At 45.8% G+C, this 27,585-nt stretch overlaps 4 protein-coding genes across 5 annotated transcripts; 3 read left to right on the forward strand and 1 right to left on the reverse strand.

Moving 5' to 3' along the window:
- The first annotated feature begins 669 nt into the window (after positions 1 to 669).
- Positions 670 to 4,567, forward strand: SNRPD3 (small nuclear ribonucleoprotein D3 polypeptide). Its single transcript, XM_078595241.1, has 3 exons — positions 670 to 917; positions 3,447 to 3,639; positions 4,165 to 4,567. The coding sequence occupies exons 1-3, from the start codon at positions 792 to 794 to the stop codon at positions 4,224 to 4,226; spliced, it is 381 nt and encodes a 126-aa protein (XP_078451367.1). The 5' UTR covers positions 670 to 791; the 3' UTR covers positions 4,227 to 4,567.
- Positions 4,568 to 6,437: 1,870 nt separating this feature from the next.
- IFT22 (intraflagellar transport 22) lies at positions 6,438 to 11,256 on the forward strand. Its single transcript, XM_078595240.1, has 5 exons — positions 6,438 to 6,936; positions 8,291 to 8,373; positions 8,838 to 8,927; positions 9,552 to 9,754; positions 10,419 to 11,256. Exons 1-5 carry the CDS (start codon positions 6,898 to 6,900, stop codon positions 10,568 to 10,570), a joined length of 567 nt encoding a protein of 188 aa, XP_078451366.1. The 5' UTR covers positions 6,438 to 6,897; the 3' UTR covers positions 10,571 to 11,256.
- A 222-nt stretch (positions 11,257 to 11,478) lies between these two features.
- Positions 11,479 to 17,118, forward strand: LOC144719370 (uncharacterized). The gene is made up of 6 exons (XM_078595239.1): positions 11,479 to 11,722; positions 12,087 to 12,140; positions 12,456 to 12,658; positions 13,424 to 14,037; positions 15,079 to 15,152; positions 15,487 to 17,118. The coding sequence occupies exons 1-6, from the start codon at positions 11,650 to 11,652 to the stop codon at positions 15,495 to 15,497; spliced, it is 1,029 nt and encodes a 342-aa protein (XP_078451365.1). The 5' UTR covers positions 11,479 to 11,649; the 3' UTR covers positions 15,498 to 17,118.
- LOC144719369 (tectonic-2-like) lies at positions 15,437 to 27,388 on the reverse strand. 2 transcript variants are annotated; one of them, XM_078595237.1, is made up of 18 exons: positions 27,174 to 27,388; positions 26,177 to 26,284; positions 25,960 to 26,045; positions 24,691 to 24,844; positions 23,559 to 23,659; positions 22,886 to 23,088; positions 22,272 to 22,434; positions 21,873 to 22,011; positions 21,476 to 21,586; positions 20,831 to 20,977; positions 20,618 to 20,701; positions 20,401 to 20,490; positions 20,019 to 20,136; positions 19,438 to 19,550; positions 18,087 to 18,234; positions 17,442 to 17,585; positions 16,600 to 16,688; positions 15,437 to 15,856 (listed from the first exon to the last, which is right to left on the reverse strand). In XM_078595237.1, the coding sequence occupies exons 1-18, from the start codon at positions 27,247 to 27,249 to the stop codon at positions 15,756 to 15,758; spliced, it is 2,175 nt and encodes a 724-aa protein (XP_078451363.1). In that variant the 5' UTR covers positions 27,250 to 27,388; the 3' UTR covers positions 15,437 to 15,755. The 2 variants fall into 2 exon arrangements, with proteins under 2 accessions (XP_078451363.1, XP_078451364.1); XM_078595238.1 differs by lacking the exon at positions 20,831 to 20,977.
- Between the last annotated feature and the right edge of the window lie 197 nt (positions 27,389 to 27,585).

The raw sequence follows: 27,585 nt of genomic DNA on the forward strand, positions 1-27,585 counted from the left end.
GGGATGCAAGTCAAACAACAACCACAAGACAACTTAGATTAAGACCATCAGTCTTAACTCCGTACTACAACAAACAAACATGGCATTCATTATCAGAGTTGTATTTTTGTTTGCATTTTGACCGCAAGTGTTGTGGTTAATGCAAACATGATCCCTTGTATAAAGGTGTCCGTTTTGTTGCCAGTTAAAAGGGTAAAAACCTATTACTATATGCTGTCAACAACTTATCAGTGCCCTACCTTATTACAGACCAACTCAGACCTTTTTGGTCACCACGTGCCCCCTTATTAATCTCAACGTTAATCCTATAAATGCCAATCACAAGGGAGAAACCCAAACAAATAGCCAATAACTTTTTTACAAGTTTGAAACGGTTGTACGCCGTATGAACCTCAAAACTCTATTTCCCTGTACAATAATACGGAGTACACTGTATGGGTTGACAGGTATGCAAACAAAATCATTAACAGCCTAATAATGTAAGCGAGGAAAGCCACCACACGTTTCAAATAACAACGAATCTTTGTCTATAAAACAGTACTGTAGATATTTTATTTTAAGGCCAGTGTTGAATATATTGCTACACAATGACGTCACGCATCACAACTTAAGTCGGTGACGTCATTGTGTATTTAAGAAGTGACGCCACGTTTCAAAACTAAACGAGGTGACGTCATTTGTCCGTATTTAGTTAGTGACGTCACGCGGCCGATCGACGTCACGCGCCTCGCCGCCTCCGCCGTTGAGTTCGCTCCGCTTCCAATCTCCCGCTTCGTTTCGTCGTCGCCGCCATGTCGATCGGCGTCCCCATCAAAGTGCTTCACGAGGCCGAGGGCCACATCGTGACGTGCGAGACGAACACGGGCGAGGTGTACCGCGGCAAGCTCGTGGAGGCCGAGGACAACATGAACTGCCAGGTGCGAAAGCGGGGCCCCAGTGCCTAGGCAAGGCGCGGGCTGCGCGCGGCGTGCTGAAACCCGCTAGGCCCCGACCAATGAATGAACGAAATCGAGTGGCGCGTGGTGGTTGTGTTGTTGCGTCTCTCTTCGAGTTGCGTTTAGTCAGCAGTCAGCCATGATCGATCCACTGCTGGATGAAAGGGCCTGTCTTGCCGGTATGCCTTAGTCACGTTTGGTTCGCGCACCGCGCTACGCTGATTTGTCTTTGAGTTCGATTCCAGGCCGCAGATCAAAGTTGTGACTTATGAAGAAGTGGTAGCCGCTCCTTGGGTGCGTCTCTTCATCAAGCACGAATTTGACCTGCGTAGTGAAGTCCGATTGGGTAGTCCCCACGGCCGAATCGGCGTAGGAAGACCATCCCATGCATCTTGAAGCACGTACATTCTTCAGCTGTGATAGTTACCCAACAGTGTTTAATGTGAACACACTGCACGCAATAATTCATTACGGTCTAGCACTCTAGCCACTGCTACACGAATGGCTTTCGAAACAGTAAATTCATTTAAAGTTGCAGTTTACAATAGCGCGGTTAGCTACGTACTGTTCGAAAAAAGTTCGCATACAGTACGTGCATACAAGGATCGCAAATGTTACTATTTGTCAGACTGGAATTTGTTACGGTGTTTAACGTGTTTCTACTAAAACCCTAACCGACTCGGCTACTTGATAAAAATATACTGTACGTACTCAATACATGTACACCGACAATACGTACAGAAACTCGTCAGGATTGTACACGGTACATACTGTCTTTGTCCAGAAAAATATAACGCAGCCTGTTATACGGAAGTTCTGATTTTCCATAGCGGTGTTGTGCTTGCACACCCCTGCAATTCCAGAAAACTTAATATGCAGTACTTGCATATACTATACTAAGTACAAATCCTCCACATACAGATACACTACAAACGCCCCATCATTAACGTCACACTCCGTGAACGAAGTTCACGCAGGTACTCTACCCAATGATTACGATCATATTTAACAGTGCTTAAGAGAGACGGTTTAAAGACAGACTTAACATGATAGTAAACGTCTAAAGGTTCTATGATTTGAGGCCTGACTTAAAACCAGACGTAGAAGTGGTCTAATTTAAAATCGAAGTTGGTGCCATAATTGAGTACATTTTACCAAAACTGTCATCAGTGGCAAGCCAGATAGTTGCGTTCATGCGAGTGATCAGTTCATTAATCTGACGTAGTGTTTACCATTGGACCAACGTTAAATGTCAGCCCTCCATTGCGTTAATGAATTGATCACTGCCAACCTCGGACCAGCATTGCATGTCTACCATACCTTAAATTTAAGGTTTGAAACTTAACACGTGGCTTAATTCGATTTAAGGAATGAATCGGAGGTGTTATGTGGTTAAATAAATAGCTGTGCAGAGATGATGACCTGCCATTTGAGAGTTTAGAGACATTTAATCCACTGCCTTCTGATGACACTCGCAGTTGACCTCTGATCATTGGGTTCTCATATAATTGTACCTGCTCTGAAACTCCCTCCAACTTGAATTGTTTAGCTCTGTCGGGTGGTGGAGGGCTATAGCACTAATTGACATAACTACACGATTCAACCCAAAATATACCAAATATGGTAATCGTAAACATTGGAAATGTCAGTTTAACACGTAGGCTTTCGCAACCAATATCCATAATAGGTGTTTTTGGGTTAGATAGCGTGAATATAAATGTGTTGTTAAAACCCACCACCACCCGACATAGCCAACTAGTAAGGGTTGTCACGTAAACAGAACATGCCAATTCGTCTCTAGTACAGCACACCGGTGTGTTGGAGAGCCAAGCCACAACATTTACAATCTGAGTACGACGCTTTGCCATTAACCACACATTTATATATTTACGCGATCTAACCCAAATAAACCTCTTATGGATTGGAATTGTCTCCTGTAAATGAACACTGATACACAACGATTAGTCCGTGCGAATGATCTATTTTGTAGACATATGCTTACACACCCTACATACAACACAATCCAAGTTTCTTTTGTAAGCGGACATGCTACATTTGTCTGAACTTTGAGGTACAACCTATTAGTATCGGCACACATTGACTTGGGGGGGGGGGGGGAGAAGTGTCGATAATTTTCTCAGCAGGAGCTAGTGGAACAAACTCGTTAATGTAATTCTAGATTTGAAGCTTTCGTGACTGCAAGGATTCATACTCTTAGTTCTTTCGGTAAAGTCACGTAGGTAAAAAATTAAATTAAAATTAATAAAAATAAAACAATAAAAATCACGACGTTTCGGAGGCAACACAAGTCTCCGTCATCAGGTGGGACCGTCACAGCCAGATTTGCTGCATCAAGTGAGGGAGGGATTCAAGATGTAAGCTCTTAAGTACCAGTTAAGGGGGGAGGGAGGGGAGGGGCTTATCAGAATGTGGTAGCCAATGAATGGAACGTATCGGGAACGTTACATCGTTAATGTAATTTTAATATTGCGCGCCGCGTGATGTGCGCAGATCTCAAACGTGACTGTGACATTCCGGGATGGACGCGTGGCCCAGCTCGAGCACGTCTACATCCGCGGCAGCAAAATCCGCTTCCTCATATTACCGGACATGCTCAAGAACGCGCCCATGTTAAAGTCTGTCAAAAACAAAAACCCATCGGCAGGAGCTGGACGTGGCAAGGCAGCCATCCTCAAGGCACAGGGTAAGACTTGCGGCGGTGGTCTGGTGGTGTCTTGATTTTAAGTGCTGTTTGCATTGTTCATTTGGCGTTGTGTAATGTGAGGACCTTTGCGTGTGCCACGAGTCAGAATTTAGGTGGTCATTCGATCTAAGGATTGTTTTTGTAGTTTTGTCAGTAACTTATGAAAATATCATTGTAACTTTCTAGTCCTGTATTGCATAATTTAACTGTTATGGTGCTTGTTAAATAGATTATGTTTTTGCCAATATGTGTCCAAAATGTTCCTAGCGAGAACAAGTTTGGAAATAAAAGACCCATGCGAACCATGTAGGATTTACATTTTCATTTGTTTTAATTTCCTAGTTTTCATTCGGTGGCAAATGACGATATTCTCCATTGCAGTGATCTGTCAATGTGGCTGAACGTTTGTTGTAAGAGTGTGTAGCGTGGTGTCGGCGTGATTGGAGTGTGTACGTGTTGTGACATAATCGGTACAGGTGTTTTAACTACTATCACGTTTAATACGCCGTCTATTCTCTTTCTCAGTGGCAAGAGGCCGAGGTCGTGGGGGCTTCAGTCGCGGAAACATCTTCCAAAAACGACGATAGATGGGAGGGCTGACGGGGGACCTAGAGGCGAAAATCTACTAAAATTGATGTGATTTTGTAGAATTGCAGTCTTTGGATGTCTTGTTTTATACAACATTATTTCTGTAAACAAACGTTTTGGATGATGGTAACTTCATAGCCACACTTAAGGTGTCTTGAGTTTCAACATTAAACATTATTTTGAAATTAAAGCTTAGTTTATCACCAGCATGGTTGACTTCGTACTGTGCAAAAGACGTTCAACATACATACCGTGATGGTATATCATTTTTCAATAAAAGTTAGCCAAACTGGCTGTCCCCGTTTGTATGTTAATTTCAATTAAAGTGTCATTGTACAAAGGACTTTGTCAGTGTTAATGCGCGGTGTACCATTTGCCATTGCTGAATGAAAGCTGGTATTTTTGTAAAACTTGTTAAGTCGACGATTACATATTAAACAAATTGGGGAAAGGCAACGATAAAACGCAAACCAAACTGAAATGGCCCCAGTTATAGGTCAGTGTGTGGCCTTGTCTTGATCACTGGTGGAAATGGGATCAGAATAAGGACAAAAGGCCGATTTGTATTCAAACTAAATACCGTTCATCTGGTGGGACTGAATGAATGCAGCGCTTTAATTTAAAACTATTCATTGGTGAACAGACATTTTGTAGTGTCGGTATTTTAACCTCGTGGAATGTGTAGGATGGTGAGATTGCATTTATTGACATGGTTTGGCCCAGATATGCGTTACGAGGTGGAGTGTGCCCCTTTTTAATGAGTAATTCAACTTTTTATATAGTTGAGTTATATTGGTATTACTGACTTTGTTGCTGGGTTGTTTCTATTATAAACCTTCATGTGCCGATTTAAAGACTGGCAATCCGAAAACAATTTTAAAAAATAGCAAAGCGATACGAAAAAATGTGAACAAGCAGCAAAATCTGTGATGGGAAAGCGAGTATCGCGATTAAGTGATTTGATATGGTGACATCACGGCGATGCTAATGATACAACATGCTCGGTGTGCATAACATGAATAAAAAGAGTTACGTTCGCACCTTTTAACTGACGGCATAACACAAGCAGAAAACCCATTCACATATCGTCATTTTATCTTGAGTGCTCAAGAATTGTCACCGGTGTCTCGAATGTGTTCATTAACGGACATTGGCAATAGCGACCACGGTTAGTTCAAACCCATACCAATTAAATTTAGTTATTTTCATTTATTTTATTATTTTTACCTACGCGACTTTACCGAAAAAACCTAAGTAGTCATGAAAGCTTCAAATCTAGAACCATACCTGTCCCATTTTTTTTTTATCAGTGCCCCTAACTTGTTACAGACCAATTCAGACCGTATTGGTCACCCCGTGCCCCTTACACATGTCAACGTTCATCCTGCAAAGTCCCATCACGAGAGAAACTATACTCTTTGGTTCTTTCGGTAAAGTCACGTAGTTAGAAATAAAATCAAATCACGTTTCGATCGCAACACAAGCCTGATTAGCCTGATGACCGCTTGTGTTGCGATCAAAACCTGATAATTGGTTTTTTTACCCTTTTATCTGGCAACAAAACTGACACCTTTTTTTACAAGGAGTCATGGTTGCATTGACCACAATACCTGCGGTCGGAATGCAAACAAAAACACAACTCTGATCATGTATGCACTGTCCTTGAAATTGATTGATCCACACCGAGACAGCTTTCCTTAGAGCCCAGTCTCACATTGCTGAGAACTAAAGAGTATGAATTCCTGCAGTCACGAAAGCTTCGAATCGAGATAGAAACAAAACATTTTTGCGCCCGTATTGAAACGGCTGTACGCGGTATGGACCTGAAAACTAAATTTCCCTCTCAAAGAACACGGAGTTAAACCACATGGTGTGACACGGCATGCAAACCTCTGGGCTGCATCGGGTTAATTACTCTGAAATCGAGCGTGGCTTTATCAGCTGATTCTGCGCTCTGCGTGAACTTGCTAACTGGCGTCGCGAGCGTTGAACTGGACAGGCGGATGAGTTATCGCATCGCAGGGACCGGGAGGGATATCAAGTTCGCCGTGACTCCCGGAGGAGCTTTCATCCACCAGCGGTGGATTTGACCCACGACTTGATGACGAATAAGCAGGCGGCGAATGTGCGGTTTGTGAACGTGGCGGGCGCTGTTCGCGAAGACGAATGTCGCCGCGGCGTAATAGGGCGACGCGTTTACCTTCATCACCATGACAACCGCGCATGCGCACGGGGACGCGTGCAGCAGCCACCGCTTGAAGTGGCAACGCGCGTGTCGGCGTAATTTTCACGAAGTTTTAAATCATTTTTTATTGTTTATATATCGATCTAAACGAATGCGAGTGTAATTATTACGTTCGTAAGTCGGGTAGGGCCTACGGGGAGTTGTCGAGACCTTGGGCGCTCGGATAGTTTGGGGCGCCAGCCACGCAGGGCGACTGCCGAATGTGGATTTGGGTTTTTGTAAAGTTGTAAAATTGTTTACATTTTTGATTTAAAGCTTTCGTGACTGCAGCGATTCATATTCTTGGTTCTTTCGGTAAAGTGACGTAGAAGTGAAATTATAAAATAATATAAATAGAAAACAATAAAAAATCCACAGCAAGAAAATTTGAAAAAAATTGTATTCAGTCTGGTCGGTCTGATATCGCTGGATAACAACAAAGCGTCATGTTTAAAGCCAAGGTACTGGTGGTGGGTCCTGTCAAGGTAAGTACAGTACACGATCTCGTAATACAGTACATACTATAGTTTCGCAAATAATGATTTGCAATTATTGAGCGCTTAAAGTTCCACCGAAACTCAACGCGTTTTGCAGAGGTCACGTACTCAAGCAACGATTTTATTTGGTCGCATACACGGTGAAGGTGATGTTATAGCGGGTGCAGGGAAATGCTTGAGTCGTCAGCTCCACAATACAATAGAATGTCGAACAAATAACACAAAATTGAAAAGAAATGTTTAAAAAATCACGAACTAAGCTACAGTAATATACAACGTAAATGCATTCACTTTACGGCCAGAATGCGCCTAATCTTCGAAGTTTCTTGGCTGTGGATATTAGTTCAACGGATGACCCACTGACCGTCCCATGCACAGACAGATTGCCATCGGGCTGGTGGGCAGAGCGGAACGAGTCATTGTTGGCTGTACTTCTGTGCGCCCACAAATATGATCCCCGCCTTCGACAACCCGCACGAACCCAAGGCTTCGCTCAGTGGTTGCACAGATTCACGGTTGGAATCCAGCAGCCGCCCTGATTATTATTGCTGGGGTACATATTAACAATACTAATCATTACTAATCATACTACTACTACTACCACCACGCGCCGCCTTCTTCACAGTGGACATTCAAGATGCCCTGGCGTCATTCGCAAAAGCAGGCCCCACAATGTACCGGCATCACGGTACAAATTGGCCGTGTTCATCTTCTTGGTTCTTTCGGTAAAGTCACGTAGAATGGAAATAAAAAAATAAAACATTATAAAATAATTATCACGTTTCGGCCACAACGCAAGCAGTCGTCCTCAGGTGGAGAGCAGGTCTGTCGAGTAGACAGTCTGAATGACACACTCCAGGCTTGGAGCGACTATTTAAGCTGGGATGGAGGGGGGAAGGGCGCCTTGACAAAATAATTAGCATGTTTTATTTTAATTATTTTATTATTTCCATTCTACGTGACTTTACCGAAAGAACCAAGAAGATGAATCCCTGCAGTCACGAAAGCTTTAAATCGAAAATTGGCCGTGTTGTGAAATGACCTGCACATTATAATGCGTCGTAATCATTGCCGCGGACTGGCAGACTGATGCCCCAGGTCACCCTAGCAAATGAGACTGTCCTGGTCAATTGAGTTCCCACACGGTTAACCGAAATGAACTTAGAACTTGAACGCGCGGTGAAATGTGGTCAGATAGCCCAGGTGTGGAGAGGCCCGTATCCAGCAACGGATTGACAAAACGTGCTGTGTGTAACATGTATGTTCCCTTGATGACATCACCTGCAACGGAGACCCATGTAAGATGTTGTGTCTCGTGCCCCTGTGTCTTCTCCTACGCCAGAGCGGCAAGACGACCCTGGCAAACTTCTTAGGCGATGCCACGGAGGCGGTGGGCGGTGAATACAGCCCCACGCAGGGCGTGCGGTGAGTTTCATAACTCTCCTCCTGCCTTATTTACTATGCCTGTAATCGGTCACGAGAGCTGGGCTATCCAAATATTTGAAGGCATCGATTACTCGGGCTAAGTGGATAACGTGAAAATAGCAGGGAGAAAAACGTCTCACATCTGTTCAACAGTGTGCCACTCGGCGAGAAGTAATGAGCAGAGTTTTGGGACGTCATCAAAATCAAAAGAAAACAAGAAAACCTTCACTATAATTGGGTTTTAATTTCAGCTGGGGCTTTACGGGTTGGTGACCCGAAGAATATGTATGCGCTTGACACACCACATCCACTAGACCTCGCTATGGCTCTGGCTGCGGCTGCTAGTCATGTGCTACCTCCCGTTCTTTCAGCTAACTACAGAGTATGGTAGCCATGACTGCAATAATCTGTAGTGAGATTGTCGATTGCCTGTCTGTGATGTTGTTATGTTATCAAACATGCAGCATCCTGGAGTTTGAGAGCGGCACGGTGGACGTGAGTGGGAGGGCGGTGACCTGTGAGGTGGAGCTGTGGGACTGCAGTGGAGACATGAAGTGAGTCCGACAGCCCCACTGTATGGGCAAACCTCACACGGACTAGGTTACTGGAGGCCGAGGGGACGACCTCCACCATCAAGACTCAGGAATAGGAAGGGAGCTCACTTGGTGCCGCCAGGAGGGGCCCCTCGGAAGGAAGCTTGCATGGAGGTGCTGCCAGGAGGGACGGGACTCCTAGGAAAGGAGTCTCGTCAAGGAACATGAACCATCACGCGAACTCCAATCATTCTCGCAGCGGCTCTTGGCTAGCCATCGAACAAAGACAGCCATTGAATCGCGTGTGTTGAGATGCGCTTCTGCGGCCACCTGCAATGCTCTTCCTTCCGATATTAGGAAGCCACTGGAGCTATGCAGTTTTAAATCGAGATTGAAAACTCGTTTCTTTAGAACTGCTTTTTGTATTTTGTTGGTTGACTTTCCCCCACACTTCCGATTAGCACAGTTGGCTACGTACGGTGAGAAATAAGTTCAAAGAAGCTTGCTAGGAGGGACCCTGGGTGTTGGCGCTTTCGGATAGATGCTACTCTACACCCTGCCTCGGCGTACACTCCCACACTTGACTTGATGCGCGGGGTGCCGGATTGGCTTTGGGTGAAGTGGCTGCAATGCTCGTGCCACCAGGTTCGAGGCCTGCTGGCCGGCGCTGCAGAGGGACGTGAGCGGCGTGATGCTGGTGTTCGACGCGGATCAGGCGAGCCATGCGCGCGAGCTGGAGGCGTGGCACACCGCCTTCGTCCTGCAGCCACGCCTGCAGGAATCGCAGTGCTTGCTGGTCGCGCACCGCAAGCCTGGTAGTGACGCCAGCCGCCCTTTGCCAGGCCTCGGTGAGCGTGCCACTCCACCTGGATGTTACGGTGGTGGTGGTGGTGGTGGTGATAATAATGACGCATCGCACCTACAAGCCAGTGCTTTGCATGTGGAGGTTGGCGGATCATGGCACGATTGGTGTGTAAAACATTCACTGTGGACTGTAGAAGGCAGAACAGCAGAAGCTCTGCTTGCCTCTGGTATTTATCCTTCTGTTTGAATGCACCAAATATCCATAGTAGTGTTCTCCTGGGAAAGTCTCGAGACTTTTCTGGGCAAAGAACTCCTCTTCATCTTCAGCTGTTTGTGCACTGCTGGATGTTGCCATCTCTTGCGGTCCTATGGTACTCCTTCAGATGAACTGTTTTAATCACTCAATATCTGCAGCAGTTGTCCTGCCTGGCACATCCTCTACTTTGGAAAAGGTCTTCCATATTATTTATGCAGTCATATTGAGGTGCTTTATATATACAAGTATTCATTTTTTCTCGTAATACAATCCGTTCCTCATATTGATGGAATTACATGAAGATTAAAATGCCATGTGTAATGATCATAAAAATTGTTGAGGGACAAACCATAATTTTCTCTTTCATGGTCGCATTGTCTGAACTCTCCTGCACATCCACACACCCTCCTCCTCCTCCTCTGTCTGCCCTTCTCCCTGTTACCCCACAACAGGGGTGGCCCTTTCCAAGCTTCCGCTGGTGATATCCGATCTGGAGGAAGTACCAGAGAGCCTGAGTGAGGAGTTCCGCGCCTTCCTGGGGCGGCTCGTGAGCAGCATGTCCGACAGCCGTGACCGGGAGGAGCTGTCTATCGTGGGCTCGTGAAAAAAAATCTATTAACATTTTCTTTGGCAAAACCAGCCCCCTCCCTCTTGGGTTGCCAGGGCTACAGAGGTCCACAAAACCCAGGACTAATGGGAAGAAGAATTTCAAAAATAACTTGTTAAATTCATTGTCTTGAGTGGTGTATTATTGCGCAACTGACAAAATCCGAGTCTTATAATGTCCCAGGAAGACGGATAGATCTCCCAGGACCAACCATCTCACAAAAAGAGGTGCTGGGAAAAATCAGGACAGGTGGCAACCCTATGCCCACTCCCGCAACGGAGCGCACACCTCTCATTGGTACAGTCTACAACAGCAACTTTCATTTGTAACGTAACCAACATCGTCGAAAACGAAGTTACATGAAAAGGATGGGAGGGAATGGGACACTTGCTGGAAGAAATACATTGAATGTCAGAATTAAATTAACACTAATGTTTTGCTTTTGTGTTGACAATGGGAGTGTGAAAGCTGATTCAAATGACACTACTGAGGCACTGTCAAAGGGCGTATTTTTAAGTGTGTACTTTAAAAAATGTGCTTTGGTGTCACATTTTCTCGAACAGACCGATCTACTTGTGATACGTATGTCAAGAGAGTTTTGATTTTTAGTGATGACGTTCATGATTGCTGTTTTTTTTGTCTTCTCGTTCAGAATTATATATAAAGAGAAAATCGTTTTTTCAGCTTTGTTGTCGTGTTCAATTTGTAAACGCGTGTCGCATTGCTGTAATTTTGCGCTACCAAAAAAAACACATAAAACGAGTGTAAGCAACATTCCTTGCATGGCAGAGTGGTAACTGCGAGAAGAATGTCTTGTGGCCCAGGAAAGCCTCAGGCCTCGGAGAAGGGGCGTGTGTCTTTGACACTTAACCAACTGGTCTTGAATTTAAAACTGTCGTCTCCTTAGAGTTCATTTCAATGTTGAGCCGACGCACACCTGTGTGTGTTTGTGTGTGGTCCAAACGAAATCAAATTCAGTGCAGCTTTTTGTCGAGTCTGCACAGGCGCAGTAAACTGACGTCAAGGTTTTGCGTGTGGTAGTGCTACACTGTCTTCTTTTATTCCTCGCCGATCCAATGAAGTCCAAGATGAGGATATTCATGTTGATCAGCCTCTCCTGTTGGATTACTGGTAATTCTGTGGACGGACGTGAGTAAAATGCACACGGACCTTAAACGTTTCGTAATCTGTGACGCCACCAGTGATTGCACTCACCATTCACGTGCATCTGTCCGATATGTGTTCAGGTTGTATCTTGTGTGGTTGTTCTGCGTGGTGTCTGACGACGTTTTGCTGCGTGTGCTGGAGAGGTTAATTTAAATCTGGGGGGGGGGGGATATATAATTGAAGAATTGGTTAGAGTGTAGTACCAGATGGCTTTAGCACATGGAGCAAAGCGTTGGACATCATGCCAAGAACAACACTGAACAACCCTTAAACATCGGATAGCTATGGAGCATAACTGTGAAAACGTACGTAGTAGTAGAAACATTTGTGCGTCTTGTGTTTACAGAGACAGCGGCTGCTGCAGAGGTCTGCCCATACCCGAAAATCTGTTCCAGCTCTGGTAAAGTGCTTTGGTTCAAGAGCCCTTGCCTTGAATTCCCAGGGGCACGAGCCCAAGTCAAAACTTGACAGTTGTGTGTGTTGCGGGACACTTCATTGTAGACGAGAAAACCCTGAACCCATCGCATGCCACCTGCCGATCGTCTAACCGGTGGACTCATTTGTACTGCCAGGCAGGCAGAGGAAGGCACATTTAATGAATATTACAACTGCGGTGCATGCGAACTGAACTTTTCACCTCGGCAGCAATCATTTGAATGTATTTGCCTCGAAGCAATGAACTCTGTACGTTTGTTTTTCGGTACATTGCCCACAGAGCCGCTGAACCCCGTGGTCGTGTGCGGCCCCTCCGAGATGACGGTGCTGCTCAGGCGCTGCGTGCTGGAGGCCCTGGGCCACACCGGCGCCGACCTACAGCTGGCGAACCCGGCTTGTGCACCGAGCGCAACCTGCTATGCCGGCGAGCCCTACGTGCGCTTCTTGGTGCCGCACGACAACCCCTGCGGCAGCACCCTGAGTGTGAGGCAAAGGGGGGTGCGGCAGGGAGGGCTTAGTGGTACTACAGAGGGGCTGTGTCGCAATCGGCTCGCGCACGCTAAAGGCCACTTCAGCATCGTCAATCGTTGTTTTGGCCGTGGTCGATCCACTATTGACTGAAGGCCTCCCCAAACCACTGCCATTTCTCTTCAAGATCGTGATGTCATGAAGGCCAAAAGCTGTTGATGCCACCACACCTCGGCTGTTATAGGCTGCTGAGGGCCTATGTTGACAGTGCAGCAGAATCCAATGCTGGATGATACTAGTCACATCTACGCTCCACGCCTTCAACCCGCACTGAACCAGCGTGAATTACGGTCAAATAACCCTCATGACCCACGTGGTGTGCGAGGAGGCCCTCATCTAGCAGTGGCGTGATGATGGCTGTACATTATCGGTCATTGACATAGCACGTTCTCAGCTTGTTGCAGAGGTTCGCAGTTTGAATCCGGCAGGCCGCCCTGGTTAATATTGCGGGTGACAGTGGATGTTAAAGATCCGTTGCCGTCCATCGAAACGAGTAGGCCATTGTGTGCCGGCATCATGGTCTAAATTAAATTTCAAGAAAATAACTCAAATCGGATTACACAGAAGCGTCGCCCCCTACTTTTAAGCTACCACAGACGATGTGAAACAAAGCACCTTAATGGTAGCTTTGCTCTATAAGAATGGTGCGAATATCAGACAAATGCCGTGGGTTATACATTTTTCGAGACATCCGTTTTTCTGTGCTGCCCCTTTTTCCAGGAAACAAACGCATCCATCGTCTTCAGAAACGCCGTGGTGAGCGTGGAGGACGTGGGCGAGTCGTGGCGAGCCAAACGCATCCATCTCGAGTTCTCCTGCTCCTATCCAGCGGTCGCCTCGCTGAAGCTCGGGTCCCCTTCCAACACTGTCCGGCCAGGATCTATGCCACAGGTCAATTTGGGCATTGTGCCAACAGTACAATCGGTTCCCGGAACGACCACGAAATCGTCTGGCCAGTTAGCTGCTTCAAGGCAGAATCCCACATCGGTTCTGAGTCAAAACAACCAACCGGTGCCCGGAACGACCACGAAATCGTCTGGCCAGTTAGCTGCTTCGAGGCAGAATCCCACATCAGCTCCGAAACAAAACAATCAACCCGTGCCCGGAACAACCACGAAATCGTCTGGCCAGTTAACTGCTTTGACGCAGAATCCCACATCAGCTCCGAAACAAAACACCCAACCGGTGTTTGGACAGGCCAGCCAACTTGGATCTGGACAAAATAACACAGCCAGTCCTGGAAAAACCTTCCAAGTCAGTTCCACAAGGGCCGCACAGGCCCAGTTTGGTGGCTTAGTTCCAAAGAACGCTCTCCTGCTCGCCTTAAATGGACGGTAAGTTTAAATGCAATTTGAGAATAACTAGTTTAACACGTAGGCTTTCGCGACCAATATCATCTATAATAGAGGTTTTTGGGTTAGATCGCGTAAATGTCGTTAAAAACCGCCACCACCCGACACATCCAACTAGTAAGGGTTGTCACGTAAACAGAACATGCCATGTTCTATATTTATTGACACGATCTAACCCAAAAACTTATGGACGAGAATAACTGTATGGGCAATTGTAAATGGAGATTCTGCTCGTGTAGGTTTTAGTGGTTGTGCTGTATAGTTCTCTGATGTGTTTTCAGGATGTACCGCATTGTTGTTTGGCGTGATGTCCGATGTTTTGCTCCACGTGCGGGGAGCTTCCTTCAATCTGAAGAAACTTAGAAAGTACATGGAGTGAAACATCGGGCATCATGACAAACAACATGCGGTGCAACCTGAAAAAGCGTAGGAGAATGAAGAACTGAGAGGTGTTTGTGTAAGAAGGGGAGGTGGCTGGGGAGCGGTAGTGTAGTGAAATGGTTCGTGAGCTGAGCTGCGAACCTGGCGACCCGAGCTAGATTCCCGCTCATGGCCAACACCAGTGAAGATCATCTGAACTGATCCTGGGCCTTCCTAAGATCAACTCGGCTTGAAATGAGTAGCTGGTGCGGTGTGTAAACATTTCCATTAGGGAGACGAAAGTGGCCAGGTGGTGCTGATCATCCAGCCGTTCGTGTGCAGTGTCGGGCTTGATAGGTGCTCGCAAACAGCACTTGCCCCAAGTCTGTTAAGGGGGGGGGGGGTCTTTGTCGGTGTCTCATTCTGCTTCTCTTCTCGCACTGCTCGGCTTTGAAATTCCCACCCATCGTCTCTTTTCCAAAAGTTCTTAATTTAAGATAATCCCTTGCGATGGAACAACACTGTCCCATGCACCTTACTCAATTCAAGGGATGCATTAACTCTCATCTGTTATACCATCAATGGTGCTAATTCATGCTGGTCCGCTGATCTGGGCCTTTGTTCAGTAGATTTTTATAAAGGTGCTTGTCTTGTTCTTCCCAGCTCGTGTAGAAGCACTCGTGATCCCAGTGCCCTGGTGCTCCTGGCGAGCGTTCTGTCCACACTCATCTTCGTAGGTAAGGAATTGCACTGCACATGCAGTGTTACAGTGGCTGTTGTGGCCACGTGAGATGCATTGGTCAAGAGTACCTTCCAGTATTTAGCAGTACAGAAAATAGGTTCACAAACCCATCTGTGCAGAGCTTACCATTTTATCCGCTGGTATGCGTGCGTTTCCTCCCATAAGCAATGCAATTATTTTAAAGTGATTGGCCAAACATCTCCTAGTAGGAATCTCCTGAAGAAGTCTTAAGACTGAGGCTTTTCTGGATGAATAAATGGCATTGTTTTACTACTTTAATAATAGTATAAACATCTTTATTTAAAAGATACCTTTTGTTTATTTTACAGTACAAAAATGAAGCTTCAAGTGGACAAAAAACACTGGAACAGTTTTCCTTATAAAGCATCCTCATTTGACGATACCGATTTGGTTTATATAAGCGCACACACACAAAACTTAATTTTTTCCATCACCAGTAGATTTGTGTAAACCGTGACAATTAACCTTTAAACATATAATGTAAAGATTTATCCCAATATCTCAATACCCGCATAATAAATAAAAATTACAGAAATTATCATTTTTTTTATTCTAAAATTAGGGCGACGGTTGATAGTCACGTAAATATCGCATGCCATGGGGCAGCCAGGAGCCCCGCCAACACAAACAGCAGGACCAGGATCATTCCTTGGGCTATTGCGTATCCGTTTGGGTGGCCTGGTGTAGGAAAAGCACAAACATGGTGAGATACAATTAGACCTGAGCTTATAACAATGGAACACAATTGTCAAATATTACTGCATGCATAATTATAAAGCACATTGATGGCCAGTGTTCCCTTTTGAACAATACCAGAGTGGGCCCTCTAAAAGTCCAGAAAATAATTGCAATTCGTGAGGTTTACATTATAGATCGCCCAACCCACATAAGAGGCACTGGGTGTTTTTTTTTTTAAATGTCACGTATATTATAAGCAATCTGCTGCCCTGGTGTAAAGGACAGCACATTGGACTTACAACACAGAGGTCGCTGGTTCAATCTCTTGTCACGACAGTTTAAACAATGGTGCAACGTTTCATAAAATCCCACAACCTGTCCAGCTAGCAGTCTAAATGTGTGCACCACCACGGTCAATTCAACAAGTGCCTTGTGGTGGGTTAAAGTGTGGGTACTTTTGAGACGCAAGCCATTTGATACCCTCTACAGAGTGGCTCTCTTGAGCTCACCCTAATGGAGGCGCATCCGCCAGCTGTAGCATGGGAACGCAATTGCAGGGCTACACCTTTACTTTACATCTAAGACCTTACCAAATGTGTGTGTGTGAGCGCGCACGCAAGCGAGCATGTGCTTCACGCATTGTATTCGTATACTAATGCACCAGCCTGGGGTGAAAATTGCAGCTGTGGGCATTTCAAATCTGAAGCTGAATAAATTGACGCACGGGACAGGGTCGTGCCTACCTTTATACGTGGTGATGAACGGGAGGGCGAGCTCTGGCCAGCACACGTCGTTTCGGCTGCAGTCAAACTCTGTGTAGTTGAGTTGAAACCTGGCGTGGGGGAGAAAGACGTGGTGGTCCTGGATTCCCATTTTGATGAAACGGCCGAAACACATTCTCCCCCTTGGTAATTTCTCCAAATTTATGGTAATAAAAACATCTGCAAAATTGTGCAAATAATCTACGAAATATACATTTCATTTAAATGAGAATACGGCAAACAAACAAAAAAGCAGCCAAAAAACCTAAAATGCCGTACGTAACGAGTATAAGTAACAAGCTGTTTTGGAACAGAGGATACCTCGCTAACCGGATGCTAGCCCGACCTCCAACCCTAACCAAATAACCACCCTCAACACCCTACTCGTTACCCTACATCTAGCACTATCCCAGGATGGCCTTCTTCATGTTTTGTTTGATTTTCAGTTTTGTTGTCACACACACATCCTTTGTCAAATAAAGATAAACTGTATAAAAAAAACTTTAACTTTTCACATCTGACCATTGCATCACCTCTTCGGGGTCGATAAAATATATTCCACTTTGGGGAATTCTACGCAAAGACTGGCCATCTCCATCGCAGGGTGGAATTTCAATTGCCACCAAATGGAGATGACCACTACCCAATGCTTGTTTAAGCGTGGGGACACATTTACTTTTTTGACACCCTTGTCTAAATGCTACTTGCTCTTCTCGTGTTAACGTTTTACCATTTTCTCCGAGACCGCATTCAGACATACTGGCTGGGTGGAGTGAGAAGGAGATGGGAGATGAATGAGGGTAGTGGAGAAACGACCCCAGTACCTGGTCTGCGGCGATGTCAGTGTTGTGGCCACGCGGATAAACTGCACGGAGCTGGTGACTTGGAAGGACTGCACAAACGACGTGTTCACGCACGCCGCCCCTTCGGCGCCGCTACACGACAGCTGCCACGTCACGTTGCTCACACTGGGGGTCAGAACACACTGGGGGTCAGAATACATCGTGCGAGGACGCGCGAGTAACACTGCTCCGCTGCACCATGCTCACACGAGCCCTCCGTGGGCTGAAAAGTGGCCATCAAGTGAATGTAAGCCAGTCTGTGCACACCTTTGAGTTTTATTACCACGTATGCATGCATACGTGTTTTTTGCCAGGTAATGTGGATTCCACCTATAAGCAAAATGGTCTTTAAAATGTAAGGATTCGCCTGATAGACAGTATGAGACCCAGGGAGACCATTCTGGATAAATTACGTATTAATTACGTGTTTTTTACCTCCGGCAATCTCACATCCGCACCTCTGATCAGCATGATTGGCTACGTACAGTGCGAAAGAAGTTCAACATACATGCACAGCTGTATGAGGGCAAGGCTATTAGCTGTGTGGGTTATAAACTAGGCTGTAATAGCTTAAGGCAGCAGGGGAAGCACTGGGCTGGCGAGTAAGGGTGCGGTGCGATCGATTACCTGACATTCACAGCAACTATTTCCATCTGGGGCTCCCTCTCCACGTTTCCCACCATGGCGGTGAGCACGCGGATGTGCAGGTGAGCCGGCACTTCTGCACACATTCCAGGCCTCCCGGTTGACTTTGTTAGGCTTTCGATTTTCGAGACTACAGAATGGAGGTCACAAATAATCGCCTCTGCGTTACCATGGAACACAGGTGAAGCTGGTCTCCAAGCGCTGTGCTGCTGTTGCCTCGGACTTGAGTGGGTCAGTCTGTGGTGAAGTGAATCGGATTCGTGCATTCAACCATTTCTCTCGTGAAGCCTCATCTGCAGGGTGCCACCTGCATCACTTATAACAAGGCTGCATTTCATCTTGGACACATATGTTCGCCTCAACCCTACCACATCAAACTATTCTGCAGTTTTCTCATCACGAGCTGATAGTTTAAGCCTAATAAGCGATGCCGTGGAGATGTAATTAGTAAGTGCAAAATTAAAGAAAGGTCAGCGACAGTAGTATTTCACTGCGCAAATCTAGAATATGCAATCAATGTACAGATAATATGGGTAAAAAAACTCCTTACCCACACCCATAAACATATAACTGCAATATGCAGTTCGCTGACTCCCAATTTAATCTCAGATCTATTTCAAGATCACCCTCTCTATCTTCAAATCAACTTCTTGTTTCTTTCGGTAAAGTCACGTAAAATGGAAATAATAAAATAATAAAAATAAAACACAATAAAATAATTCTCACAACGTTTCGGCCACAATGCAAGCAGCCGTCCTCAGGTGAAGAGCAGGTCTATCAAAAAGACAGACCTCTTTCTGACAGACCTGTTCTTCACCTGAGGACGGCTGCTTGCGTTGTGGCCGAAACGTCGTGAGAATTATTTGATTATGTTTATTTTTATTATTTTATTATTTCCATTCTACGTGACTTTACCGAAAGAACCAAGAAGATGAATCCCTGCAGTCACGAAAGATTTAAATCGAAATATCTTCAAATCCTTGACACACTCGCCCTTGCTGACCCCTCTGTTATCACTCTACTCCCCTCCACGCATTACTACTCCAGCAACAAAGGCCTTTGGTCAATGTCACCAGTCAACCTTCCCTCAGTGGGAAGTCGCTCATTCTCCTCTGCTGCCCCTCCCCCCCCACAGTCTGGAACTCTTTCCCCAGCCGTCCATGTTGTCAACTCCCTTCTCCTGTTCAAGACTTGGCCCAAAACCTTCCCGTTTTCCACGATAAAATGAGCACCGTTTCTGTACAACATCCTGAGGTGCGGTCACATTTAAATGCTCTATAATTGTATTGTATCATCATCGGTGCCACGGAGTCCAGAGAGTGCAGCAACATACTATTGTTGCATATGGGGACCCAATCAGTGTTGGTGTCGTTGGGGATGGAGTTGCCACGTCGGCCAACCAAAGTTGCAGAAACGAGGCGATTCCATCCCTGCAGGATATTATGCCTACAACAAACAACACATTTGTTACGATGGCATCTCTCATTGGGCACTTTATCAATCATTCACATAAAGAGGTTCTGTATTAACGTCATGAATTACACATTTAATTAATACTTCCATTTTCATCTCATTTGCTGTGTGGTTACATTGTGGGCAACAGAAGGAGATATTAAACCATATTTGTACTGTACTATGCTCCTGTATCTCTACTGTCCACCTTAACTAACCCGCACCGACCAGCATGGTGAAGTATGGTCAAGTAACTGCCACGATCTGAATATCGTGGGGACGCCCTCATCCAGCAGTGGATTGACAAAAGGTCTATCCATACACATTGCTGAGTAGAGATCACATTCATCACCATTTGTTACTGTCTATCACCATAAATAATCACAGTTGGGTGATCGTTGCAGCATTTAATAATCATGGTAATATGCGCGAGACATCAAATAATTCACATTTAGCATGCACCTGATGTTGGTGCAATTATTCAGCTCGGTCAATCCAAGGCGGAGGAGGCACCCGGATATGGAGTTCTCGCCGAACTTCACCTGCGTCGTTTGGGCCTCGGCGCACAGGCTGGAGCCCACTGATATCATAGCAGAGGAGAGTGCGTTATGTCATCGCACAATACGAACTCCACTGATATATGATATGAGATACGCGAAGCGTTTCCTCAATGAGCAGCGTTTTAACATGGGCCTCGCGATCAGTCCAAAGCCTCCACTGCTCTTGATATTGGGTTGTACCGGGCATACATCGGACAGCAATTCGACACGACCGGCAAAAACCTGGTACAATTGCTCAATATTTACATTGTTATATCAGGGGGGAACCAGTAAGAGGCACTCACCTGGGTACCAAAGGTGGAGTCCCTCAGTTAGGTTGACACTCCCGTAGTTGTTGAGAACACCTGTCAACAGCGGCTTGCCCACTAGGTATCCTTTGGAGGGAAGGAATGATAACAGTGAAACATTTTAACTGATAAGTCACTGAAAAAAACATAAATGTGTTCTGTAAAAGTTCAACCTTCAATTAAATAAATTTCACAAATATGCGTAGGCACCCACCCGGGTTTCCAGATCGAGGTGTAATAATCTGCGATCCGTTGACAGGATTTATAAACTGCACCGAGAATTCCTGTACCAGCGAGGCTGGAATGCAGAATAACCACAACATTCAAAAGGTGACATTGAAATAATGAGTGCAAACAAAATTAGTGCATTGAAAACTCTCATTGAAGGTGTCCGTACGGTAAATATGGTGGGTGAGGATTTGCTGACCGTTGTTCGCAAAACTGACGTTCGCCAAAGTTATCTTGGCATGAACGTGACGCACCGAAAAGTTCTTCCAAGTCACCTCGTAAATCACAGCCACCACCGCGTTAAAGCACATTTCGTTGGATTGGCGGACCTGCAAGCATTCTATAACTGGATGACAGGGACAAGACGGTCATGAATGATACTGCATGTGCATCGATCACCCACATGTGCTGGCACACCTTTTTAATCCAATGCTTTAGAGGAAAAGGTAAATGCTTGATGGATCACATGGATTTGTAATCCAGATGACAATATCCATGCTTTGTGCCTCTGTGGACCTGCCACAGTAGTTGCTACACATCTGCGATTGCCGCAACACCTGACCAATCCATTGTATTCAATTTAAGTCCAGTCATAGATTCCTTTGAGATGAAACACGTGGCAAGGGGAGGGGATGTAGGTCCTGCCCTTATTTCAATCATACGCTTTGTCTGCCGAGCGTCACGTGATCACAACTGATATACGAGTGCTTTGGATTACAAACACGTTTCCGGAACGAATTATGCTCGCAATCCAAGGTTTTACTGTACATCCACAATATATCAACATGATGGAAATGGTGGCTTCTGCGTGTTGTCAGCCTTGCGCATACATCCGAGTACCAACCTCTTTGTTGAGTGCTCTGTATGAGGCCCTCGGGGATAAAAAACACATTCGTTGGACTGAGCTGCAGGGAGGCTCCCAGCACTGACAAAGAGCACGTCTTTGTGTCCACATCTGTCAACGGCAAACACCACAATCAGAAACACGCACATTTGTAAACGGCATTCACCTCTGTATGTTTTCTACCCCGAGTGTGAAACATTATATTTTCCAGCACTATGCAGCTAACGAACAATCAAACCCGTTACTTTGCGTATTTTTTGTTGTGAATTCAATAGCTGGCTCCGTCAAATAGAGGAAACATGGGTCGACTGCTCAAAGAATGGGACCCAGGCCCTCTCTAGCACGCGCGGTGACAGCATGTTGCTTTGGAGTAAATGTTGCAGTGACTTTTTTTTACCTTTGGAGTAGGCGTCAATGCTGAGCAGGCTGTTATTTGTACACAGCAGCTGAAGTGGTGGACGCAGCACACAGCGAGAGGTGACGTCCTTCAGGAAGGAAACGGGGGCTTTCTGCAAGCAGTGACCAGCCAGCGTGGCCTGGCCAATGAAACCCGAATCAAACAATCTCTCAAAACATTTTATTTGCTCCCCTAATTACTTGCAAGCACAGGTAGCACGCATTTGTGAGCACATGAGGAACATTAGTTGCTGGTGTTGTGGGTTGCTGTTTGTAAATTGTATTTTTTTAATTTAAGTAGAGACTAGTGCATTTCATGCGATTCACATGAACTCGATCAGATTGTCTCGTAAAACTCAAGCTTGTGTGAGTTGAGCGCAATGTACATTTTGAGCATTACCTGCAGCAAGGTCAAGAGACGATTCTGGACGCATGTTGGGCTGCCCTGCTCCATGTAGCCGTTTGACGATAAGCAGGGGGCGTTTGTCTGGCCTGTTCTCTCCTTGGCAAACGAAGGGCTCGCAGGAATCTGGTCCAACTTTGTCTTCAGTGCATCTAACGTCCTGTTGGGTTGATGGAATGCATGTTTGTCGTCAGCCTCATGCCTGCATTAGCGGCACCACCACTAGAACATTGCAATATTATGGATGGGCGTCTCAATTGCTGATTCTCAAGATGCTCTTTGTGGGTCATTTGTTGACTATATTTCACCACACTGGACAGTGTTGGTCGGTAAAGGTGGGCACATAGATGCAGAGGCATATGAGTACAATACAACAATGCATTTTTCTGCACTTATTCCGCTGCCCAATACCTAGCCCCGCAAGCCCCAATGACAACCTTGTGCAGTGGTCACCCATCCAAGCACAATCCAGGCTCAACCCTGCTTTAGCTTTGAAGATCTGTTGAGATCGAGCACATTCTAGGATGGCTTGGTTATAGGCCAGTCTTAACACGTTTCTTGGTTTACGTTATGTCCCATGCTAGGAATCTGGAGGGTGGGCGCAGGCTCACATTAGGACTGAACTATCGGTGTGGAAGAGGCCGAGCATGGGGCTGTTGGCGGCGGGCGACTGCACACACAGGAACGGGAACCAGTCCGGGGCATTGCGTGCCTGCTGCTCCGAGCACAGGTGCTCAAATGGCGGCGACACAAGCCCCCCAAACACTCCCGGCAAGCACGATGAAAGCAATCCGACGTTTTCCATTGTGCAAGTCTGTCGCATGGGGAACAAGAGAGTGGCAAGAATTATTTAATGCAGATAAACATCCATCAGGGAGTTGTATGTACATTTGAGAGAATGTGTGTGGTCCGTTGATGAACTGAAAGAGAGAGGCAGTCAGTCACAGAGGGAAAAAGGTCTAAAACTGGTGCAGGGAGAATGTGGACAGCACTGATGGCTAGAAGGCAGTTTCCGACTGTGGGGGGAGCAAAGGAGAAGTACTTGGTTGGTGTAGTAGAAAGTGCATGGAAGGGAGCAGAGTGAAATGACATGGGAGAGGTAAGAGAGTAGGTGGAGAGGTATCGTGAAGTGAGATGTATGAGGAGGTGTGGACAGGATTAGCGAGATGAGAGTAGACAGGTTAGAGTGTGGAGTGGAGCAGAGTGATGAGAGGGAAGAAGAGAGTTAGGCAGGATCCTGAAGCCATTCACATTATCCCAGTAGGGGCGGGGAGGGTCACGCACGTGATCACAGCAGCAGCCGACGTCACAGGCCTTCTGGGTGAGGTCGCAGGGGCACATGCTCAGCGGGACGTACGCTGGGTTGGGCAGCCCCGTCACCAGGGCTGTAGTGCAACATAGGGTGTGTTGTAAGGTTGCAGCAAAGGCTCGCCAGTTACTCATCACAGAAAATCGCGTATCATATGCTACCCTGTTCAACCACACTTTGGGTTAAATTACACCGGCATCCAAGTTAGAATTCCAACTTGTAACATGCAATTTTAGCTCTCCAAGAGAATGACCCAGAAGCGTGAGAAACCACAGACGAGCAGGAAGGCAGCCAGGCGGTGAACTGGTGCCAACAATTGCCCAAGCTCTGCGGTCGCCTATATATCTATTAATGTTTTACATGTGGGAGGAAATCGAAGCACCCAAAGAAAACCCACGCGTGCAAGGGAGCAACACTCTTATCCCATTTAGATGGAACAGGTGGAGTCCACATTTTCTCTACTGCCTTCTGGCAAACCAGGGCACAGCATCTCAACACCCTCCGGCCCTCACCTCCACAGTGCTGGATTACAGGCGTACGCCATCACTGCCTGACAAGTTATAGATAAGCATCTATCCGTTTTATGAATTGTCACAATGGTCATGATTTCATTCATAAACCAGTTCTACGTGTTTTTTCTGTACATGTAGAATCTAGTGATTTTAATCTAAGTAGTAAACAATGGAATAAAGAACATAATTGCGTCAGTGCTGCTAAAATAAATATATAACTGTGTGGGTGCTATGAATGAAACACACATGGAGCATGTATTGTGAGTCTAAGAATACATTTTGATCGATAAATTGATTAACCATCACATTCCAAACAAACTCCACTAGGCAGTGAACACTTCCAACCAATAACATGGTCCCACTCTATGCCTGTTGATAAAAGCGCGACTAGGACTGGTTCAGTTATCACTCGACACCGTTATTAGCCATGGTCAGGAATCTAATTTAGGTCACCATGTTAAAAGCACAGTGTGCTAACAACTGTCACTGTTCCTTTGTTTAACAACTACCAGGGGGTGAATTGTTACATGTCTATTGGCTGTGCATGAAGGGGGTGCGGGGTGGAATTTAGTATTATCTGCGATGCGTTGCGTACAGATGTTTCCATCGATTCGTGCTTCCAAGGGCCTGATGGACACCTGCACCAGGAGGGTGGCAGTCTTGTTATCGCTCTGACGACATCTCACTGCCAACGCCTCTTCCACTACAACCTTGGGGTCCGTTGGAATCCGTGTCAGCGTCAGCGTAACCTGATAAAAAGATCACGCAGTCCCTTTTACACCTTTCCCACTGGCACACCCGAACAGAACCAGCACAGGTCACTCATGATTCCAGTTGATATAGCACTGGCTATTTGCCATGCCAAGCCAACACCAAACTATGATACACTGATTCTAGATTAGAAGTTTTCGTGACTGCAATGATCATACTCTTTGGTTCTTTCCGTAAAGCCACGTAGGTGAAAATAAAACAAAATAAAATGTTGTCTTTTTAATTTTATTTTGTTTTATTTTCACCTACGTGACTTTACCGAAACAACCAAAGCGTATGATACACTGGCCGCACAAGACATCTGAATTTGGCTTGGAGTCAAGCGGGGCCAGCAGCGGGGACGATGAGATTTTTGCTAGTGACATCATTCAGTACCGAGAGGACACAGCATCATCTACAGGAGTCTTGCCTCATTCATTGTGTGTGACAGCGGCACGGCTCAGATGCTGCAGTGGAAAAACAACCTGGCCCCGGTGCAGCTCGGTTGTGTACCGTAGTGGAAAAGATGTAATTGGTGCTTGTTACTTTTCCATAAAACAGCTGGGCTTGAAGCCTCTTTTAAGGTAACTGGTCTGAGAGATTTAAACATTGACAAGATGATTGCTTTGCTACTTAAATATGCAACCCAGTATACATACCCAGTCTATGTGTGGAGAGCTGTCCAACATTAGTTTACAACTTTGTTGTTAAAAGTGATAGCCAAGTATGTTGTGACTTCACTGTGATGTGACTTTCACATGCTTAAATAAAATGCCAATGCAGTGACGACAATGGTTGGTGTGTCTTCAAGAACTCTTAGAATTTTTATTTGCATCGTCCTTAAACACTGACAGTGCCTGATGTTCATAAGCGAGTACCACTTTATGGAGGAAGAAAACGGAAGTCGTTCTATGGATAGATCCCCTCGTTCCTGCTTTCACAACTTAACTTTTCACCACCGGTTCGGAACTGCAAACAGGAGATAAGCACTACTTAAAGGTTCCCTTGAGTTTGTATAAAAGTACACAAATTTACTGTCAGAAAAATACTATTTGAGTATTTATGAACTGGTGGATATGCTAGAACAAAAACATGCTGTTGAAGTAATACAAACCACTGGAGAATTTCGTGAATAGTATGTGACGGTCCAGTTCTCTGATGTATTGTTTTCAAATGGAAGCAAGGTGATGTTACTCGACTCTGAAAAATAAATGCATATTGACACAACCACCGGAAGAGAATGCTCGAATACAATTCTCGCACTGTGAAAGTTGAAAAATTATACTGATTCAATTTGCTCGAATGCGACCACTGTATACTTGTTCACGCACCACTCAAAAGGTGCAAGCCGCATGTCCACGATAGTGCATCCGCATTCACAAGCATTACATCCACATTGTAGTTTGTCATCAGAATGCTTCGCGGTTGGAATTCCAGCGCTGTTAAAACACACACACACACATAAACGTCTTTGGTTTATCTTCATAGCAGTACGGTGTTAAGTTGCGTTTTCATTCATTGAAGCGATGCGGCTTTTTTGACACATACAGTACAAACTTTATTTGAAGCTTTCGTGACTGCAGGAATTACTCTTTTTGTTATTTCGGTAAAGTCACGTAGAAAGAAAATAAATTAAATCTTACTTTCCGGTGTGTCCTGTAATCTGGATAATGCGGTAGTTTGTTTTTAGTCTACCTCATGTCCACGTTTATCTGATCCGCATACACTTCAGTGATGATAAGTAAATTTTGTATAGAACGCATGCTCACTCTGACCCGAGTGCCATGTGGATGCATGCAGACACGCACGCACCTTCCATGTAATCGCATACCTGTCAACCCCTTATCAGTGCCTACATTATAACCAATTCAGACCATATTGATCACCCCGTGGCCTTATAAATCTCAACGTTCACCCTACAAAGTCACATCACAAGGGAGAAACACAAACAAATAAGACACTTTTTTTGTGCCCGTGTTGAAACGGCTGTACGCCGTATGGATCTGAAAATGTCCCTGTACAAGAATACGGGTAAACAGTATGGGTTGACAGGTATGCAATGGAATAGACTAGGTGCATTTGATGTTAGTGAGCACCTCATGTAAGTCGACACTGCGGGTCGTGGTTTGGGGAGGAGAAATGACCATACTTCACCGCGCTGGGTTAGTACGCGTCGGTGAAGGCGGGGAGCACAAATGCGTGAGCACAGGTGCAGTTACAACAGCGGATTGTTGCTGCACTGGATGTATACGAGGCAACACTGCTAATTTACACATCAGAGTTACATTAACTACTGCACAATAAAAACAATAGCAACAGCATCGTCACCTTTCACCGAGGCCCGGTCGCACAGAAGCAGCAACAACAGCATCGCGATTCCCCCGAAAATCGCCCTGCGAGACATCCCGAGTGCGATATCTCTCACTCTTAATGTCACTTTTTGTAAAATAAACAAATAAACTCCGTAAATAATAATAACAACAACAATAAACCACCCCCGTGTCCGTGCGTCCACGTGCGCTTCGCCGAGTCGCCAAGGAAAATGCGAAGGCTTCCCTAGCAACCACTTAGGCCGCGCGAGCACGTGACCGACGATTCGAGCCGCTGGATTGGTGGACGGGCGGCGAGTGGGCGGGGTCGGGACCCCCCGCCCCCCCTAAATACACCAATCGCGTCGAGAGACGCCTCGGTGGGGACTGGCCAATGAGACGGCGGCGTCGCGGTAACCATGGCGACTGGA

Source organism: Lampetra planeri, chromosome 6 (assembly GCF_965212315.1).
Source record: "Lampetra planeri chromosome 6, kcLamPlan1.2.h2, whole genome shotgun sequence".
Classification (NCBI taxonomy): Eukaryota; Metazoa; Chordata; class Hyperoartia; order Petromyzontiformes; family Petromyzontidae; genus Lampetra; species Lampetra planeri.

Coding starts and splice junctions, on each gene's coding strand:
- SNRPD3 (XM_078595241.1), top strand. CDS start 792: ATGTCGATCGGCGTCCCCATCAAAGTGCTTCACGAGGCCGAGGGCCAC. Junction 918..3,446: donor AGGACAACATGAACTGCCAG/GTGCGAAAGCGG, acceptor TGATGTGCGCAG/ATCTCAAACGTGACTGTGAC. Junction 3,640..4,164: donor AGCCATCCTCAAGGCACAGG/GTAAGACTTGCG, acceptor TCTCTTTCTCAG/TGGCAAGAGGCCGAGGTCGT.
- LOC144719370 (XM_078595239.1), top strand. CDS start 11,650: ATGAAGTCCAAGATGAGGATATTCATGTTGATCAGCCTCTCCTGTTGG. Junction 12,141..12,455: donor GAAAATCTGTTCCAGCTCTG/GTAAAGTGCTTT, acceptor CATTGCCCACAG/AGCCGCTGAACCCCGTGGTC. Junction 14,038..15,078: donor CTGCTCGCCTTAAATGGACG/GTAAGTTTAAAT, acceptor TGTTCTTCCCAG/CTCGTGTAGAAGCACTCGTG.
- IFT22 (XM_078595240.1), top strand. CDS start 6,898: ATGTTTAAAGCCAAGGTACTGGTGGTGGGTCCTGTCAAG. Junction 8,374..8,837: donor AGCCCCACGCAGGGCGTGCG/GTGAGTTTCATA, acceptor TCAAACATGCAG/CATCCTGGAGTTTGAGAGCG. Junction 9,755..10,418: donor CCGCCCTTTGCCAGGCCTCG/GTGAGCGTGCCA, acceptor ACCCCACAACAG/GGGTGGCCCTTTCCAAGCTT.
- LOC144719369 (XM_078595237.1), bottom strand. CDS start 27,249: ATGTCTCGCAGGGCGATTTTCGGGGGAATCGCGATGCTGTTGTTGCTG. Junction 20,702..20,830: donor CGTCAGTTTTGCGAACAACG/GTCAGCAAATCC, acceptor TCTGCATTCCAG/CCTCGCTGGTACAGGAATTC. Junction 18,235..19,437: donor GGTCCCCATATGCAACAATA/GTATGTTGCTGC, acceptor TCCATTCTGTAG/TCTCGAAAATCGAAAGCCTA.